This window comes from Ptychodera flava, chromosome 11 (genome assembly GCF_041260155.1).
Source record: "Ptychodera flava strain L36383 chromosome 11, AS_Pfla_20210202, whole genome shotgun sequence".
In the NCBI taxonomy this organism is placed as follows: Eukaryota; Metazoa; Hemichordata; class Enteropneusta; family Ptychoderidae; genus Ptychodera; species Ptychodera flava.
The window spans coordinates 27,656,994-27,677,395 of record NC_091938.1 but is presented as its reverse complement, the minus strand read 5'-3'; the positions used below and the strand labels follow the sequence as shown (position 1 = coordinate 27,677,395).

General features: G+C 37.2%; 1 protein-coding gene across 2 annotated transcripts in view; it reads right to left on the bottom strand.

Annotated features, from left to right (window-relative positions):
* The window catches only part of LOC139143995 (dnaJ homolog subfamily C member 10-like), a 28,900-nt gene extending 12,912 nt beyond the window's left edge, over positions 1-15,988 (bottom strand). The window contains exons 1-14 of one of the 2 annotated variants that reach the window (XM_070714624.1): positions 15,867-15,988; positions 12,509-12,840; positions 11,677-11,845; positions 10,379-10,429; positions 9,869-9,951; positions 7,545-7,670; positions 7,115-7,205; positions 6,093-6,253; positions 5,372-5,500; positions 4,794-4,883; positions 4,183-4,308; positions 2,781-2,895; positions 1,958-2,094; positions 315-533 (exon numbers count right to left, since the gene is read on the bottom strand). In XM_070714624.1, the coding sequence (XP_070570725.1) occupies positions 315-533; positions 1,958-2,094; positions 2,781-2,895; positions 4,183-4,308; positions 4,794-4,883; positions 5,372-5,500; positions 6,093-6,253; positions 7,115-7,205; positions 7,545-7,670; positions 9,869-9,951; positions 10,379-10,429; positions 11,677-11,845; positions 12,509-12,697 (1,686 nt within the window). In that variant the 5' untranslated portion in view covers positions 12,698-12,840; positions 15,867-15,988. The remainder of the gene's footprint in view (positions 1-314; positions 534-1,957; positions 2,095-2,780; positions 2,896-4,182; positions 4,309-4,793; positions 4,884-5,371; positions 5,501-6,092; positions 6,254-7,114; positions 7,206-7,544; positions 7,671-9,868; positions 9,952-10,378; positions 10,430-11,676; positions 11,846-12,508; positions 12,841-15,866) is intronic. The other variant, XM_070714625.1, reaches the window with a different exon arrangement.
* Positions 15,989-20,402: the final 4,414 nt, after the last annotated feature.

Below are 20,402 nucleotides of genomic sequence, written 5' to 3'. Positions count from 1 at the left end.
GAATTTGCACAGTGACCCTGATCTTCATTCTTGATTTGATAGGAGAATAATTGAAAGATTCGCTGAGGACCGTTTGAGCCAAAATCTTTTCCTTTTGAGTGTACCTTTGTGAAAGTATATTTTTTATTGATTATTCCTTCGAAATAAACACTGTGACCAATGCAACTGACTTCTCAAATTGCATTAACCCTTTCACTCCCAAATCCCTGTAGGTGGGTTCACCCATCCTATTGAAATCAATAGGAATGAACCAAAGTCCAGAAGTGGAAAGGTTGGACAGGCAAGGGTACTGTCCAAATCTGGTTTTCACTCACCTCCACAAAGTCTATCAGACCCTGGGCAGTATTGACACCAGTGAATGTATGTGGAGTTGTTTCATTGTAGAAGACGGTGGTTGGATAGGAGCGAATGTTGTTCTGGTTACACAGGGCATTGTGTACCGTACAATCTACTGTTCCAAACTTGATCTGTCCCGCCAGCTGACGAGCAGCCTTGCGCCATTCTGGTATCAACTGCTTGCACGGTGGGCAATGCTATATAGGAAACGAAAAAATTTGGTTTAGATTAATTACTTTAAGGTTCCAAGACAAGAAATTGATCTTTTTAATCTAACAATTCTCTGGTGGTTAATAACCTTACAGCCCCCACAAATTGTACATTTTCTGAAAGCCTAGATATAGAGGAACATTTTGGTAACAACAGTGTCACCATTGTTTACATAACTATCACATGACAGGTAATTTGCATAACCTTTCAAAATCGGTTTTCCCTATGTTTTGTCTCAATTCTTCAAAATATCTGACTCAAACTTTCTGGAATGCAAGCTGTCACAACGCTCTTTCAAAGTGTGTCTCAGATTTTTTATATCTTGCTTAGTTTTTTGGAGCACAATTTTAAAGAAATCAACTAGATTAAATTCACCGCTCTGGAAGTTTTTCTGACATAAAAATTGTTTTAGAAGGTTTGAAAAAATTCTGAGACACACTTTGGAAGATCCTTAGAACAGCTTGCACTCACACAAATTTCAGCCATATATCTCAAAGCATTGAAACAAAACATAGGGAAAACCGATTTTTGAAAGGTTATGCAAATTACCTGTCACATTATAGTTATGTAAACAATGGTGACACTATGGTAACCAAAATGTTCCCCTATATCGAGGCTTTCCGAAAATATATAATTTACGGGGGTTCTGAGCTTATTAATCACTAGAGCATTGTTAGCTTAAAAAGGTCAATTTCTTGTCTTGGAACCTTAACTTCATACCGGTACATGTGAGTCGTGGTCTGTGTGTACATGGATGTGTGTATAGAATATCACCCACATTCAAAAAGTCTAACGTTACAAGTTTGACTTTGTACCTAAAAAGGCTTGTTTGAATTGATGCAAATATGAAGTACATGTAATCCATGTATATACACATAATAACACAGACTTGGGGTGTAGAAAAGATTAACTGTTTTATGTACACACATACCAGTACAAACAGCACTGTCACATATAGTTATGTGTATGAGTACACAATTGCAGATAACAAGATGTACATGCTCAGATAAGTACATGTATGATGTACAGGTGTATATGTATGTATGCATTGAAACACTGCCATTCATTTTTTAAAGGGGCAGGTTTTTTGTCAGCTTTATCTCTGAGCAAATTGGTTGACTATGCAAAATGTTCAAAGGAGAATAAAGGACTAAAATCACGTGAACAATCAATGTCAACAACCATTAATGAGAAAGACAGGGATTGAAGACTGCTCCCTTTAAGTTCCCACATACAGGCATCTATTAGTAGTTCATCATTTCAAAGGACAAAAGACAAAACTATAAACACTGGAACAGCATATTTATGAAATACAGACAAGAACTTTCCACGATACATTGACACCCCTTTGTGGCATGTGCTGTACATGGTAACAATTACTGTACAAATGAAGTGATAGGGACGTACTTACTGGAGAAAAGAAGTCAACAAACCAGGGTTCACCACTGTTGATGACAGGGTCTGGGAAGTCTGATGGATCTAGCATGTGAACTGGTGATGTGACACTCTCTCTGGCAAAAGCTGCTATGTCCTGTGCCATCATACGACCTAAAGAAATGCATTGTTAGCTTGACAACCTTCTATCACTATTATATAATCTGCATCTCAATTTGGAAATCTGTACTACTTAAAAGGGGGTCGCTCAGTCTGCAGCTGAGCATATGGGACACATACAACAGGTACATGTATGCTGCTATGCACAATACATGTATGTCCCAGTATCTCTTGTGCATATCCAAAATTTTAAATGATGGCTATACCGAAACGGTGACCATGGCTGAAGTACGGTAGCAGCGTTAGAGAAATGAAGGGACTCTACCAAAGTTTATTTGGCAAAGTCTTGCAGTGATTGGAAAGCTACAAAACTGTTGAACCATGAAAACGTATCAAAATAATGCAGAATTTTCTTCACATTTGCTCAACATTCATCGCCAATGTCTGGGAGGAGGCAATGTTTATCAACAAAAAAGTCACGCAGCCAACATAATTTAGTACATACATGTACAAAGCTGTTTTCAACAAGCGAAGATGTTACAAAAACACAGTAAAGGTTAGAGCCATTAATTCAAAATCTACATTGTCTGTCTAGTGACACAACTAACTTCAGGATTTGGTCATACTCCCTTGCCAGACGTGGGGGAATGTTAAACTCATATATTTGGAAAGTGTTTTGATAAATCAGGAACTGTAAGGTACACTCATGGAATAGGTAATATAAAACCTTAAAAACTAACCATGATGCATTTCGTGTTCTCCATCTTTCCTGAATAAGGCCACAGCTGGTAAGTTTTTATTCACATACAGGCTCTGGCACAGCTTCTGGTGTGTGCTGCAGTCAACCCTCTTCACCTGTAGAGTAGTGAATTACAAACCATTTAGAACAACAGAGTTAACAGGTGGTTAAAAGCTCACTTCAACTGCTGAAAGTTTACTCAGGTGCAACCAATGAAGCTGTTCGTGCAAAGAGATGTTTGTGTGCAGTTTTTAGTGGGCGAGGAATTTAAAAATAATCAGTGGGTGGAGAGGAAAGGTGAATTTATAGCGTGGGCAGGAATAATTTTCCGTTTTCACAGTGGGCAGGGGTACCAGAAGAGGGTAGAGAAAGGGGAAATGCTGTAGTTGATAGAAATTCAGGGAAGATTAAGAGGTGTCAGTGTAGTGGGTAGAGGGCAGTAGGGAGCTTGAAATGTGGAGGGTAGTGGGGAGACCATAGATACCGGAGGGCAGGAGGCATTATCCTTCAGTGGGAGGGCAAGTTTTTGCATGTGCTGGAGGGTGGGCAGTTACGAACAGATTCACTTCACCCTCCAAATAATGGTTGAGGTCAAAAATTGAGTTGAAGTAAAATCAGTATATCAGCTTAGGAAATGCGTTTTTGTGATGATTTTTGTAAAATTGGTTGAATTTACCAGTTGGCTGCACCTGTTTACTTGATATTTCAACGTTATTCAGTGACTGATACCATTGGGGCTGAAACTGGCAGCTGCCATCAACCAATACTCCTTTCACAGGTTTATTGGAGTTTTTCCATGCATGGGCAGTGGTGTTGCTTCAGTGTTTTCCATGTATGTCGTTTGTTACAATGTTGTTTTAATTCAATAGGGCATCAACAAAAATATATATATTTGGTTAAGGGACCGTATCAGATTGTCGCATAAGTTAAAGAAACAAATTCCTTCGTTTAGATCGAAACCCCCCTCCCGCCTCGACTAAACGAAGGTTCAAAAGTGCAAAATGTTGACGTCTGCCTGAGAGAAAAATGAACTGAGAATTAAGCATCTCGTGGAGACTGCAGTATGGTAACTGCAAATGTTAGTCTAGATGCAAGTCGCTGAAAATTGTAGCAATTACAGGTGAACTAACCCTTTCTCCCCCAATTCTCTCTCTAAAGGTCCAACTTTACCATTGAAAACAATGCAGTTGGTTCAAACCATGGTGGTGAAAGGGTTAAAAGATCCAAGTCATTTACCAGTAAATGACAAACAGCGATAAATGTTGTGATGTCAGATACACTTGATTTCAAAAAAACAAATTTATGATATTGAGATCACCTGATCTCAAATGAGACACCTGTGATTTTACAAACCTTTTTACAAAAAGCCCTTTGAAACGGTTTATGATATAATTTTTACTCACAGTGATATCATCCAGTATCCATAGCAACTTCCTGAGCTCCATTTCAGCATCGTCATTGCTCTTCACAAAGTGTATCAGAACAGGATTCATGTTTTTACTAGAATTGGAAAGTTCATCTCTCATTTTCTGAAAGACCAATGAAAATCTTTTTTTGATTTGATCAATGTGATGGGATCATAAAGGACTTCAGAAAAGTATTGCACTGAAGTATGTCTAAGGACAGGGCTGGTAAATTTGGATTTTTTCAGTGCCCCGAAGGGTAATATTCAATCTGTCTATCCACATTTTCTGTAGAATTACACAGAGTGTACAGTTGTTGTTATGAGCAGTGTGTGACTCATATTCTTATCCAAAAGAAAATCCTACTATTAATTGAATGGCGTATGGGGCAACCGGCATTTATCAAATCAGTGAAATAACAAGAAACGAAAGAAAAGTCTATGTCATCATCTGACTGGGCAGTAAAGCTCTGACTTATCATGAAAAACTCATATCTCTAATGGCAGAACTCAAGCATGAAATTATGAAAAGCTAACAGCAAAGGCAATATCAGATTCATCTTAGGCTATATCACATGCCTATTTGATCATCAAAACAGGAGCTTAACCTACCTTAAACTGCTCTTCATCTATAGTTTGTATGTCAGGCAGCATCTTCAAAACTTCACCTGCAATTTCTTTAGGCTCACCAAACTCCACCGGCTGTCAAACGAAGGGAAAACAATGCATTTAAATTCACAATTGAATGCTTCCAAAGCCTTCATAAGGCAACTTCTCTGCCCTATACACAGAATGTGGAAATTGTACAATGTCTGATTTAACACTTGTATTTGAAGGGCCATGGACTGCTAGATCGAAATGTGTTTGAATGTTTCAATAAATTTAATGTCTTTGCCATAACATTCTTCAACATTTGAAGACAAGAATATAAAACTACCTCATAATGAATATTCCAAAAGTTTAAATGAGTGGACGCGTCCCTTGGAACATAAAAGAATGACATAAACTTTAAGAATGTTTACCCAGTTCGACAAATATAACACTTATGCACTCTTAATTAATGTATGGTTCAACCTAGAGCATCGCGCTCATGTATGTCCAAGTCCCAGCCAACCACATAAATTGATATGGACAGAAAACATACAAGTCTCCCTCAAGGTTAAGATATCTTTGTGTATACAGATACTCACTGTTCCTGCACCTTTCTTGACCTTGACAGCTTTCTCATAGAATTTCAAGGTATTGCCACTGATTCCAAGACGCTCACACAGATTTCCTGATGCTGAGCAATCAATGTGAGCGACGGTAACGATTTTGTCCTGATTGAGGAAAAGATGGAAAATTAATTTTTTGTCCATAAAAAGTTTTGATGACACACGTGATATGAGAAATGTGATTATTAACCACCAACTTCTGGTAAACCCTTGCTACACATCCACAAACCCTGATGCAAAGTTTGTGCAAGGATTGGCCACCATTTTGAATTTCAAATATCAGTAAATGTTCGGTAATTTGTTTCTCTGTGCTAAATTTTCGCATGGTGACCCCTGAGTTCTATTCTTGATTTGGTAAGAGAATGACAGAAAGCTCCAGTGAGGAAAGTTGAGCAAAACTTCAAGTTTGTCACTTTTGAGATGCACACTACCTTAACAATTTAAGTAGTCCTAAACTAGAGTGATACATTAATAGACTGGTTGCTTGTCATGGCACTACCTATTCTCACCAGTGTAATGTGAATATAACCAATACATGGAGAATGTAAAAAGTGCTTTCTCGGAAAGACAATTTGATCATTTAATGGCAATCACAAGTTCCTACAAAAGCACGCAACTATTCCTTTTCGGAATGACTTTTGAGGAAGACAAGAATCCCAAAATGTGGAGAAAATCAGAATATTGCAAATTCACTTACCAGGATGGCAGCCACTTTCAGTCTGTCGTCTTTGTTAAGGCATTCTGCGTAGACAAGTTCTGCAGTTTCTTCCTCTCTGCTACCTTGCACAGAACCGCAGTACATCATCAACAGTGGCGTTGATTTGATCTCATCGCTTGTCAGAATTTTCTTAAAATTACCTGCCAAGTGGATGAAAGAGGCAAGACTGAAATCTAACGAACCACTGTCATTGTTCTGTCACTTTTAATACTTACGTTTCACTTACTTTAGACACTGAATCGGTTTGTTCTTGTACAGAACAAGTTCACAAATTCTCATAACTTATGCTATCTACCTTGGCATTCCTTCCTAGTGGATCAATACACCATGGTGCAGACTGACTGTTTCTTTCCAAATGTTGTAAATAAACAAGTAGCTTACAGATATTTCATATATTATACTAAAATAGTACAGCAGGCAAAGTTTGTTGGAGATGAATATTGCTTGACATGCAATAGAGTGGTTGCTACATGTATTTTGTTTTCTTTCTTTTGTTTGCGCTGGTACTGTACATGTATGTGGCTCAAGTACATCATTATGTAGCTTTTCACTCACTTCAAGAGTCAGTAGCTGTAACGTTTGATGATTTTTTCACAATTTGTGTACTTCTGTTCTGCTCCCAAAAGCATGTTAAAATGCCTACCACATTTGTATATTATACTAAGCTTGTCAACACACTGTCTATACACATGCAGCATGCACTGTTATTGTTCCATTTAAATTCTAGTATGGACCAGAATTATCTTGTCAACAATATCAGTGCAGTTTATGCATGTACAGGCTGAGTTGACGAGCTGAATACTGTGTATCTCAACATGCTTTGTGGAATTGAACAAGAAAATGTGGTTAACATTAAAAAGAAAAATAGTGAAAAACCTTTGAAAATTTAAAGCTCCTGGCCTTATAAAGGTTGGCAACATTACTTATGGCGGATTTCTTTCAAAAGATTTTATCCAATCTTTGTCAAGTACCAGCATGTACCAGGTATACTGTATGCTTACCTGCCCACAGGTCATGTATTGTAGCTTTGACTTGTCTCAAAGCATGCCTGACTAATGCAGTCAGTGTTTTAGCTCCAGTGTAAAATTCTTTCTGTAGATAAAAAAATATCCATACTCAAAGATGACAATATGTACAAGTATCATCAATTGTGACCTCATCTATCCATCAAGTAAAAGATTATACATATATTCACGCAATCACTGACTGACCTTGCAAATAGACACATGGTATCTTTAACTTGACCCCTCCCCATTGGTAGGCTGAAATTACATTCATGAACTGGCAGTTTAAAGACTGCCATTAAAGTGACCTATCGTATGGCAGAGTTGCACTTCTCAACTGACCAACAACAGGCCAACATCCTGTTGACCAATCAGAGGTCATTTATCTGAATGGCAAACAGGGCACTGGATGGAAGGCCCTACCTACCTTTGGATAGACAACTAAAGTTGGATACTGCATGATTCCTTGTTGCGTACACAGTGGATTATCATCCCAGCAGTTGACTGCACCAATACGTATGACACCTTCCATCTCCTTGGCAAATTTTCGCCACTGTCGATAAAACAATACAATCAGTGTCATGCGCAGAACTGACAACACAATGAAATAACTTCCAATTTATCAATCCTCAGCAGAAATTGGATGTCATACAAAGGAGAATGGCCTGTCTGTTGTTGAATTTATAGAAGTGGTACAAAAGTTTCTCTCCCTAATTCATACTTTCCTACACTACAGCCTTGCTGGTAATTCTGTACTTTGCACAATATACTGGCACAAATGAAAAGTTAATAAGTGATTTATATTCACTGTTGTTGCGGCGAAATTCAGACTTTGTTCTCAATTTTTACAATAAAACTTTTACTTGAATTTGTATGTTCTGTACAAGCAACCCTGCTACATGTACATGCAATAGAATATACAGGATGCATAACATACTTGAAAAAAAGAGAAAAACTTGGCATTTAATTTACATATCTTCAGTGCACTTTATCACAACATGACAGCCAACTCTCATATTTTCCATTTGAGTACCCACAAAACAAGTTGACTTATAAAACAGCATTTTCTTTGCCTACATGAAACGGAGCAATAACAGGCTTGGGGAAAACACAGAACACACTGCAATAAAATTAATGTGACTCTACGCACGCAAGTTTCAATTCTAGTAATTACTAGACTATAATACTGACTATAAAAGATTCAGGCAGCCTTTAACCTTTCATTTCTGCTGGTAAATTGCAAACACCCAACACGCACATTTATTCCCGGCGGTGGGCTTTTCACTTACAAGTAAGCTAAAATGTGCCCCCGGGAAAGATATTCAGACTCTCAAATCGTTCCAGTGCTTTTTCATTTACCACTTGTGGGGGCTCATTTTAAAATCCCATGAGAGTAAAAAACATTTTCAGTATCTTATTTTTAAAAAATTAAAAATTTTATTTTTCCCTGTACCGGTAGGGTTAACACAGGGACGACGGCCATTTTGAATGTAAAGTGTCAGAAAACATAAGGTAATTTGTTTCTATAGTAACAAATTTTGCATGGTGGTGACCCCTGATAGTTTTTCTTGATTATGATAGGCAATGGTTAAATGATCTCATATGGAAAGTGTGAATAAAAGTTCTCTGAATTTCAAGGCACGTACTATCTTACAGGCTATTTCAAAGTTAATGACCATTTGTGTATGTACTTCCATACATAATCAGCAATGTTCTTTTTGCTGTCAATATCAAAAGTGTATCATTGGAAATTTTGATCACTTAGTATTTTCAATGTGTGTGAATATGCAGGCCTTAGAATAAAATTACATTGTATTGTAGTGTGCTTTAGAAAACATTAGGATAATACGGAAGAGTATAAATATGGCCTGACATAGGCCAAGCATTTTTCAATTTTGCAAAATTGCCTGTCTTCTCTGAGGAATTGGAAATTCAAAATAAATCAGCAGTTATGATTTGTAATTCCATGAACTTATTACAGAACCACATTGCGTGTGACAGAGAATGATCCACAGGTACTTATTCATTTAATGGATTGTGTTTAATGAGAAATACCAATGCTATTTTTTTAAGGTCTATATGTAAAATTAAATTACAAATCGTGCATGAACTTGTCATAAATTTAGGTCAGATAATAATGCTGTTCAGAATATGACAAGGAGACAGAACTTGAGTAGGAAACTGACGTGGCAGTGCAGTCCATTATACAATTACTAAACAACAATTGACATCCAAATGCAAATCTACATGTAGCGACTCAAAAAGATCATGTTTCATGTTTTGTAACAAAGCTTGGGAAAATTGATGAAGACAACCATCTGTGTGATTGATTCTTTTGAATTGAATTGAAACCTTTGGTATCTTTCTGAACATCCTCTCACCCCGCAGAAAAAAACAACTAAATGATAACACCCTGAAATATCCATTCACGCTGGCACATCTGTGAATGACTTTATCGCAAAACCTGATGTTGATGGAAAATATATTATATTTTGACATTGACTGCCCATCATCTTGTAAATGCTTTGATGACATTCAAAATAAAAGGTCTAGTTGTCCAAAGCAGACAGCTGTACCACTGATGTCTCTTTTCACTTGAACAACACATGCTTTGTCGTTGAACTGATATGACTACAATATGACAGCACTGAACAGAATACACCCAGACTGGAATTCCTAAGTTGATCGGGGACTTTTAGTATTTTACTGCCAGCGTAAAAATGAAATCAGTACAGTCCAAAATATACTCACTGTTGGAGCTAGGTCATGGCAATGGTGGCACCGCGGTGAGTAGAAGTTGACAAACCAAATGTCAGCTCCAAACACAGAATGTTCTGTACAATGAAGAAAAATGAAGAAAAGAAAGCCTGTGTGAGCCCAGTCTTCATTGTTTTTGAGACGTTGAGAGCATTATTCCGATAATTTTTTTTCTCCATTTGTGTACCAGTTCATTAATCAACCATTAAAACTGGATACCTATATTTGGGCAACAAATGCTGCCATCTTTGCATGCATATGTGATAAATAAAATATTATTTAAGTTAGGGAAAATGTAATATTTCAAGATTTCAACCATCCAAAATGCAAAAGCCTTTGCTTACGGTAAACAAAGATGTTTAGATTGATGGCTCAGGCTGTTGACAATATTTACCCAGCACAATGTTTGTACATGTATTAATTATGCGACATGGCATGGCACATTTTTATTACATTCAGATATTTCAAAATGTATGAATTTGACACAGTTCCAACTTCACTCACCAAAATCTGACTTGCTGAGTGTGACAACCTCAGGATCTTCATCATAAAGACCTAGAAATGAATAAAAAAATATGGCAAGTGTCAAGATTGACATTTAAATCATGATATCCACTCATAAATTTCTATAGTGTTCCGTTGGTAATGGTTAATTCATTTTCCTGTCTGCGTGATAGGAGAATCAGCTTTCTCATGCATACATGCTTGCATTATTAATTTCAAAGGGATCAGATTAGAATATCGTCATATTTTCCTGCATTGTATCTCATTCTCATCACAGACAACTTAATCTTTTTTACATATGTACATTGAAACCAAAAGGCTCATTGTACATTGCCGTCAACAACTCTAAACCATTCAGTTTTCACAACAATTTTTCTTCAAGTTTTTTTCCCACCATTTAAATAGGAGACAGGTAAAGACCCCCATCGGTGAAAAAAGTGTTTATCACAATACACCAAAGGGTCTGTAACTGAGCCTTTTCTTTAATCCCATCCAAGGTCATTTTTCTTTTTGTGCGACACGTTAGATTTACAGTACCTGTACTTCTCTTATGCACACTACACATTGAAGTAAGCAAACTGAGAAAATTGTATTCCAAAATGTAATTTGAAATTCAGTCAATGGGCATGACAGTAACATGCAGATACTTCATGTTTTGAAGTAGACATTGTCTGTTTTATTTTGACATTTACTTTAACACTGAATGCACCCACTGATTCTGAAATTTGTTTCATTTTGTGATATGAAAGGGAGTGCTTCATGTGTGTTAACAAAGAAACTATTAATACAGAAGTACCGGTACAGTTTGCCCTGTGAAAACCACAAAGCGGTGAGTGTCACGCAATGTGAGACTATTCATGGTAGCTGCCTGTTTATTATAGTGTGTACCTGTGTAACTTATGACACAGAATTTTAATTACAGCCACAATATAATGAGACACTCTCTCATAATTTTTTACAGTACTGCATACATGTACAGCACCAATAAGTGATATTTAAGTAGGCTTGGTATACAAGCGCAATATTTGAAACCTACAGTATTGTTTCTGTTGTCCTACATGCACTACAGTACCTGCACATGTACAACATCAAATTTGTTGAATCAAACCAAAAACAACGCCCTGACGTATGTACCACTGGCTACCAATATTGTTTGTGCACTTTACTAATTACATTTGATTTCATTTTCCCATTGCCTTGCCTATGCTTACTGACTCATTCCCAAGAGATTTCAAAAATAACAACCCATGTCAAACTCCATTTTATCCAAGAATACACAAATAACACAAGGGACTTACCAAATTCTGTTTTGTAGAAGTTCCAGCTCTCATATCTTTGACCCCATTGACCTTGATCTTTCAAACCGTCCTCTCCATACCTGTCAAACTTTTTACGCAACTCTTCATCCTTGAGCACTTCATAGGCTCTGTTTACCTTTAAGAATTTGTCGTGAGCTTTTGGATCATCCTGTGAAAAAGATAAGAATGATTGATTCTTTTGTGCATGTATATTCCAACTACATTTTTTTTAAGACACCATGGTATCGTATTATCTACAAAAATTATTATCATTTGAAATTAAACTAATTCTCACCATTTTCCCCTTTTTAAATAATTTTCTATCTGGAGGTCCAACATTGTCATAGAAAACGCAAGGCTTGTATCGAAGTATGGTTACTAACATGGAAAATATTTTATACCCTATTCAACTGTACAGAGTAGAGTATTTCAATTTTGAAGCACATGGTTTCCTTTGTACCGATAATTGGATAGTAAGAGCATTACAGCAGGCAATACTTTCTAATAGTATTACAGACTCAATAGAATTAGAAATATGTGAAACAGATGGAACACCATAAGTGGTTAAGCAATACGAATAAAAGTTTGAGAGTTGGAATATCTGTCCCTGACGTCCATTTTACCTTAATGCTAATACCCCCTCCCCCACCCTCCTTGGTGTAATATCTTGTTTTTCAGGCAATCTGTTCATATGTTCGTACCAAACAAAAGAACAAATCTTCAGAACCAAAGAATATGCAAATTATACAGAGTTATGTTAATTGATCACCACTCTGTAAAATGATTCGCTGTACATTGTTCTGGGTGCGAGAAGATCATGTGGATCACTTACCGGGTTCTTATCAGGATGCATTTTTAAGGCAAGTTTCTTAAATGCTCTCCGTATATCTTTAGTACTGGCATCCCTTTCCACTCCCAATATTTCATAATAGTCATCCGTTATGACTAGACTGAAAAGCATGGAAAAGATCACCAAACAAGTCCATAACTTGATGTGAAACAGTCTGACTTTGGAAGACATGGTGTAACGTGACTGAGAATTGCTTCTGAATTCCACAACAGTGAACAGTGGCGCCTGGCAGCTACGTGGCAGACTGTAAATAATTGCTTTAAAGCTTCATCGATCAGCCTTGTTTGTTGTAAATCTCCTGGATAGTGGCGTGGCTGATAAAAAAAAAAAAGAAACGATAGAGGCAGGTAAGTTTTATCACTTTTACGTTGGATGATAATGTGATGAAGTTCAACACACCACTGGGAAAAGCAGTGATGCATGCAGCTTACAAAGTTACCAAGACCGAACTTTCAGGAATTCTCTAGATGTGACAGAAAGTAAAATGTCATCGTTTAGAAAAAACTGCACAATGTTATCTTGCTCATCATAAAACACTTGGGAAACGGTATTTGCCCTGTTGAAATTATTCTTCAACATACGCCTGCTGTTTGTTAGATTTTAATGTAGTGAATTACTTTTTTCTTTTGAACTAAAACCTTATGTTGAGAGAGAGAGAGAGAGAGAGAGAGAGAGAGAGGGAGAGAGAGGTCGTCCATCACATGATTTCTCAGCAGTTCAAAGCACACACAAAGTTCAGTTATGACTGAAACTAGAAAGCAAACAAATCCAACGTAGCAATACATTTTCCAAAAATTACAAGAACACAAAACAATAATGCATTACACTCATCTCTGGATTGAATGTTTCTAAAAATTTGTGACAGAGCATTCTACATGTATGTGTACATTTTATGTCATCATAGGGCTGTTTGTTATACATGTACATGAACATGGGTATTTGGGCAACAAGGAAATAGGTATTTTCATTTGGAACTAGATATGAATAAACATGGCTCAGCATACACACAGTCCCATTACAATAAAGGAACCCAATCAGACAGGAGTAGAAGAATAGTTCTTGTATTTCTGTGCAAACTGACATGCCACTTTTAACCCGAATGTTTCATATCACATTTACTTTTAACTGTACATACAACATGGGCCTGATTCAAAGTAAATTCATGAAAGCCTTCCTTATTTCAAAGAATTCAAATATGGTCATAAGTACAGTAACAGCGAACACTACAATCGTAATACTAACAACCACTTTTATGTTGGGCTACGTACCCATATCCAATATTCATGCATATGAAATCGTAATTTATAAGCAAGATTGCTGACAGGTACATGTACCAAATTAGGTAGAACGCACCTTGGGGACAGACATTCGGACTCTCAAACTTTTACAGTTCTCTTCTGATATACCACATTGGGGGTTCATTTTAAAGCTCTTGGTGAAAGAAAACTTTTCAACGGCTTAGTTTTTTGAAATTCGAAATTTTATTTTCGCCATAGAGTTAACACAGGGATGGCGGCCATTTTGAATTTCTAATATCGGTAAATCTTGGGTTTCTCCAGTACATTGTACCAAAATTTGCACGGTGACCCCCTATTTTTTTTCTTGATTTTGAAAGAGAATGATTGAAAGATTCCTTGAGGAAAGTTAGAGCAAAACTTTAAGTCTTTCACTTTCGAGGTGCATATTACCTTAATAAAGGAAGATAAGATTTGAAGGTCAATTCATCTGTAGTTTCACTGATTTATTCTAAAATAAAGAATCAGCTTTTCAATTCAAAGGGAGTAAATATTTGTGACGATTCCACTTCAATGCCATGTGAAGTGCAATTTGAGGGCTAAATTTCCCTCACCTAGGATTTCCACCAGCATCAATCCTCAAATGCGGAATTTTCTCGAATACATCTGATTTTATAGTAGGAATTGCTGGACTGTAGGTGGTGTCTTTAAAACTATTTATCAATACAAACACATCTAGCAAGTGACAATCGAAGTAAACAATGTGGGCTGTGCTGGCAGCTAATCTACTGTGTGAGGTACGGTACATTCAGTGGTCTGTCAGCCAAGTTTGCAGTCTTAGGTACAATATTTCATGATACATCTCATTTCCACAAGTAACTTTGTAATAATGGTAGCAACTAATCTGCCAGACAACCAGGTGAGGAACTCACCCAGTCTTTTTAGCAGGCTCACATTCTGACTGTAGTATACTGTATAGCCTTGGTCACCTCCATAGGATTTGCTCACCCCTGGTTTATGTTAATCAAATTCCAATACAGTATTCTTCACAATTAGAAATCATGGCGGTCTCACTAAACTGTAGATAGTAGTAGAGTATGGTACCATGGAGGTAGAAGGAGAGACTACTGTTGCAATTCCATAGCCAACAACCTCCCCGGTGGCTTTGGGTGGCGGGGAAGACGTAGGCTCCCCACCACCAAAAATCGTTTGGGAACGTTGTGGGGCATTTTTGTGGAGGGACCGTGCATAGGTAGGTTCGGCAGCATGAAGCTACAAACGTTTCTAGCTCCATGCATTACAAGTCTCGCTTCTACCTCGACACATATAGAGGTACAGTACAATTTTCCTGTTCTACCTCCATGACTGTACAAACTGAATTTCCTTTCACGGCACCTACAACTTTCTCACCACGACGGCATGGAAGCTACCTGATCATGCTTTGTAGTTGTGACCTCGATTGTTTACATTTTCTTGTAATTAACACTTCCAAATGTTTAGCACGTATGGCCGAAGGACGACCTTCAACCGACAATGCATATCGCCCGTGGAATGCGCTTTCACCTGCATACCTACTTCGTGTGTCTAACGCCAGATCAGCCGATATCGAACAAGTGGTTTGGGTATTTAGTACCTGTGTAAACCCGGTTGAGACTGACAGAAATTTATGGTCCTGGCGCTTGGGAGTTTGATGATATACATGTATCTCTTTAGAATTACTAACACTTTCTGGTAGACGACGCCCTCCCTTAAAGACGTTATTGCATGCGACATTATTCAAAGTATTGTCAAAGCGTCGAATGCCACCGTGGTAAATTTGAGAGCATTTGTTGAACTTTTCATACTGGTTTGCCACCAATGGAAATGAAGACGTGGCCAGCGGAACTCGACGTGTCAAATGTTACGACAGTAAACGATAGTCCATAGACCGTGTTATGAAACGTGTTCGACTGGCAAGTCATTCACTGCACCCTGTGCAGTGCAGTGTACGCTCTGTCAAATGTTACCGTACGTCAGGTGTCCATTTTCCCACGTCTTATCGGTGACACCTGAATCAAGCACACAGATTTATGAAACTCCACTACAACTTATAAACTAGAGCTTACCGTACATTCACGTTCTGCTACAGGATTTTGGTGTCCTGACACTGATCGTAGATCATGAACCGGCGGCTCTTATCGCTCTCAAATTCATTCACGATGTACCGTTTACGCATGCTCCGTAGAACTAACCAATCAAATGGATGACATAAGCTGACGTGTCCCATCCGTGCAGGTTGAGAGTTGTCGAAGTCAGTCAACTTTAATAATACACGCAAGACAGTACAGGTAGAGTCGTTTGATTATCTACATGTAATTATACTTGTAAAGATATTTCGTGGGCACACCTGAAACGGCGTGTCAGGATACGTACACGCTAAACCAAGTGAAAGAAAGAATATTAGAGCGGTTAATATTTTCCATAATTGTACAGGTTCTCGACTCAATATTGGGAAAGCAAATCAAGTTAGTCTATAGTTCTATCTTTTGTTCGTCGCTATAGACGTGTCTGGACTGTAAATCGCGATGAGTTTACTGTTGACCCTCCCAAGGCGTGGTGCCCTCTTTAAGGAAAACATGAACGGTGGAAGGGGTTCATGACTAACATACACGAACATAGACACCTAAAGCAATTGTAGTTGATGAGGGGGAGGTTGAGATTGTGAGTTTGTTTAAATATCTTGGTACGGGCATTGACAACAAGCTCATATTCAGTAAAATACCGTGACAGATACTATTTATAACCAGATATGAACTGTAAATGCTCACGTGTTTCATTATATATTGCAGTTATGTGTAAATTTGAACCTTTGCCACATGTTTGCAACTTCATTGAAAGTATTATGATCAACATAATGAACATAATTCACCACAGATTAACTCGATAGGTCATTAAGTATTCAAATATGTAATTAGCTGGAAAAAAAAATTAATTTCTTTGACTGCTGTCATTGTATCACCACTTTACCGGTATAAAGCAAGTGTAATGCCTTTGGTCAAGTCCTGCAAACTATATATTCCAAACTTTGAAAGCTCATTAGATATACAAACTATAAATAAGCTGACATGAAAACTTAAATGCGAAATGATTCCAATATTGATATAACCTGGTATAATCATCAATGTACATAGCATGTTATGCCAATTTTGATCAAATAAATCCAAGTATATATCCCTAATTAAGAAAGCTCATTAAATACACAAATTAGGAATTGGCTGAAGCAAAAATGCTTAATGCCTTTCAATAAAGTTAGCCTACATAATATTATCTTTAATGTACATAGCAAGTTTCATCAATTTTGGTCATGTAAATTCAAATATATATCCCTAATTTCAAAAATTCATTAAATATGCAAATTAGGAGCTGGATGAAGTAAAAATGCTCAATGACTTTCAATAATGTTGTATCATAATATCTTTTATGTACATAGCAAGTTTCGTCAACTTTGGTCTTGTTAATACAGATCCCTGATTATGAAAGTTCATTTAAATATGCAAATAAGGAATTGGCTAAACTTCAAATGCTTAATGACTTTTAATAATGTTCTATCATAGTATCTTTAATGTACATAGCCAGTTTCATCAACTTTGGTCTCGTCAATTCAGATAAATACACCTAATTAGGAAAGTTCATGAAATATGCAAATTAGGAATTGGCTGATGTAAAAATGCTTAATGACATTTAATAATATTCTATCATAGTATCTTTAACATACAAAGCAAGTTTCATCAATTTTCGTCATGTAACTTCAAATATATAGCCTTAATTTCAAAGGTCATTAATATGCAAATTAGGATTTGGATGGAGTAAAATGCTTAATGACTTTCAATAACGTTAAATCATAGTATCTTCAATATGCATACCAAGTTTCGTCAATTTTGATCAAGTAAATCCAGATATATACTCCTAATTAGGAAATTTCATTAAACATGCAAATAAGTAGTTATCTATGTACCAGATTTGATTCTGATCTGATTAGCCGTTTTTGAGATATTGAGTACACAGACAGACAGACAGACAGACAGACAGACAGACAGACAGACAGACAGACAGACAGACAGACACACAGAAAGACAGACATCGCTGCGACATATGCCCACGTGTGTCAACACGTGAGCAAAAATGACAGCAAAGATTATTTCAGCTATTTAAAACAAGCTGAAAAGCTTCAACGTCAGTCAATGAACCAGTTAATAGAAGTCTAATACATAGTATGATATCTAAGCTTTAACACCGTAACATGGTATGGAAATCTGACCATAAAAATCAGTTTAATCTTTGTAGTGTAATCAACACGACAAGCAAAGTTAGACCAAAAAAATAAATAAATTGTGCTGTTCCGATAACATGGTTTACAAAAATAACGTAGGCAGATAGGCAGGAATTTTTTTTCCAAATATTTTTATTTTTAAATATGCATTTTTCAGGGTTTCAGGGCGGTCAAACACTGGCCACAACATTTCCAGAAAAATGTATCGTACATATAAAAGAAAAAAAAACCATAAAAGATATTCTCATTCAAGCAAATATCAAATGCCAAGAAACGAACGCGTGATTTTACGGGTTTTTTCTTTCTTTTTTTACTTCCGTGTTTACGTAGCTCTAAAAAGATTAGGGTCAGCAGGTAGAAGATAGGGTAGGTCGGGTTATCGGAATAGCACTTCTTTTTTGTTCGTCGCTATAGGAACAAAGCAAGTTGCCCTGTCGGTTTTCTCCCACAATACAATCGTTCAATTCTTAAAGACGTCACACATCCATAACATACATGATTCAAGAAACTTCCACTGGGCGCAGCTATCGAGTGCCAGTCCAAGAGCTGGGAAGAATATTTACAAACATACTTTCGTATAGTCAGCAATACGTATGTTAAATTCTGCAGAATGAGTTGAACTCGACTGGAAGATACGTCGCTCGAGCTCGCTCTCTAGGAGGAGGGGAGCGCAGCCTCCTCGAGCGACGGATACAGTTTAGAGTTGCATCCACTTTGAAGATTTTTCATTCAAACCCCTTTCATGTGCTGGTGTTCATGTGCTGTAGATCACCAGTGTCTTTGTAATGTGTCTGTTGTGAGCCGTGTAAACTTGTTTGTATTGTACAATTACTGCGAGTGATAGAAAGATGACTTTTACATTTTATGGACTGTGACAGGTGAGTTATTCTAACTCTCAAGTGTTCTTGTGTTATTAAGTTATGTATCATATCGGCTGATTATGAGGAAGGACCTATTCAGGGTTTTTCACTATCAGATTTGTTCTACGTATGTAGCTAGCATGGGCTTCAAAAATACAATGACATTTAATGTTTTGTACATCAAAATTCAGAGTACTTGTAGAGACTCTCTTTATGCAAAAATAAACTTCTATTTTATGATCAGATGGAGTAGTTTTTAATGAGCATTACTTACTTTGTTGATGTTGCATTTGGTGTTGTCATTGACAGTAGTTGCTTCTGTCTTTGATATTATCTACCATGATGATAGTCAGCCATGATGGTGTAAGTCATCTCTCTCTCTCTCTCTCTCTCTCTCTCTCTCTCTCTCTCTCTCTCTCTCTCTCTCTCTCTCTCTCTCTCTCTCTCTCTCTCTCTCTCTCTCTCTCTCTCTCTCTCTCTCTCTCTCTCTCTCTCTCTTGTATTGCTTGTCATGGTCCAACTGTGGATATAATTCTGAAATTGTCTCTCTTTCTCGTGAACGATAATTCCAGCAAATGAAATGTGAGTGAAAAACGAGAAAGACGAAACATCCGAAATAATAATGTAAGTGCCCTGACCACCCCCGCCTAAAATTAAATGGACATCCCTAATACCTGCCAGCCCCCCTGAGATTAAATGGTCGCTCCTTAATTTCTGACCAATGAGCGCCTTTCCGAACATTAAATGGTATATCCCTAGTTTTGAATTTATCGTTGTATAAGTTAGGATATCTGGTCGAGTGTAATTGGGGGGAGTGCACACTCAACCTTAGTTTTCATAATATATGTGGCAGTAATAGTACTGTCAGTCTTTTGACGTCAATTGTTGAAGAGATAAACACATTGCTTGACTCATCGATAAACAATTAAACATATTTACACGTTGAAAATTGATACTTATCATACAAAATTTGTAAATCTTCAAACCGCCCAATAGTTCAATCGTGACACAATATTACCCGTGTATATGTCAAGTTCAAGTATTGCGGGTATGGCAATCTGATGACAGAGACTCAATATCAGTGAGAACGTTCATCAGCATCGAATTGTGTACTGTATACGTCACCATCTGCACTCTCTTTTAATGTCTTTAGTAAATGTCGAGCGGTGAAAATTTCTTGGTCACGAGAAACACATATGCAAAATTTTGCATTGCAGTGTTAACTAGCACTATCGTAATGTATGTTTCCGACCAATGACTTTAGTTTACTTGACGTGATGATGTATAAATAGGTGTTTTCTTTCACGTTCGAAATGCGAACGGGTTATTTAATCATGTGATTAAATGAAACTGAAGTACACCTGTATACTGTGCTTAATCTCTGTTAACCAGAGGTCGAAACGCAAAAGTGACGAATTACACTGTACAAGGGGAAGTGTTGCAACACAGGCACTCGAGACTAGGCGATTGAA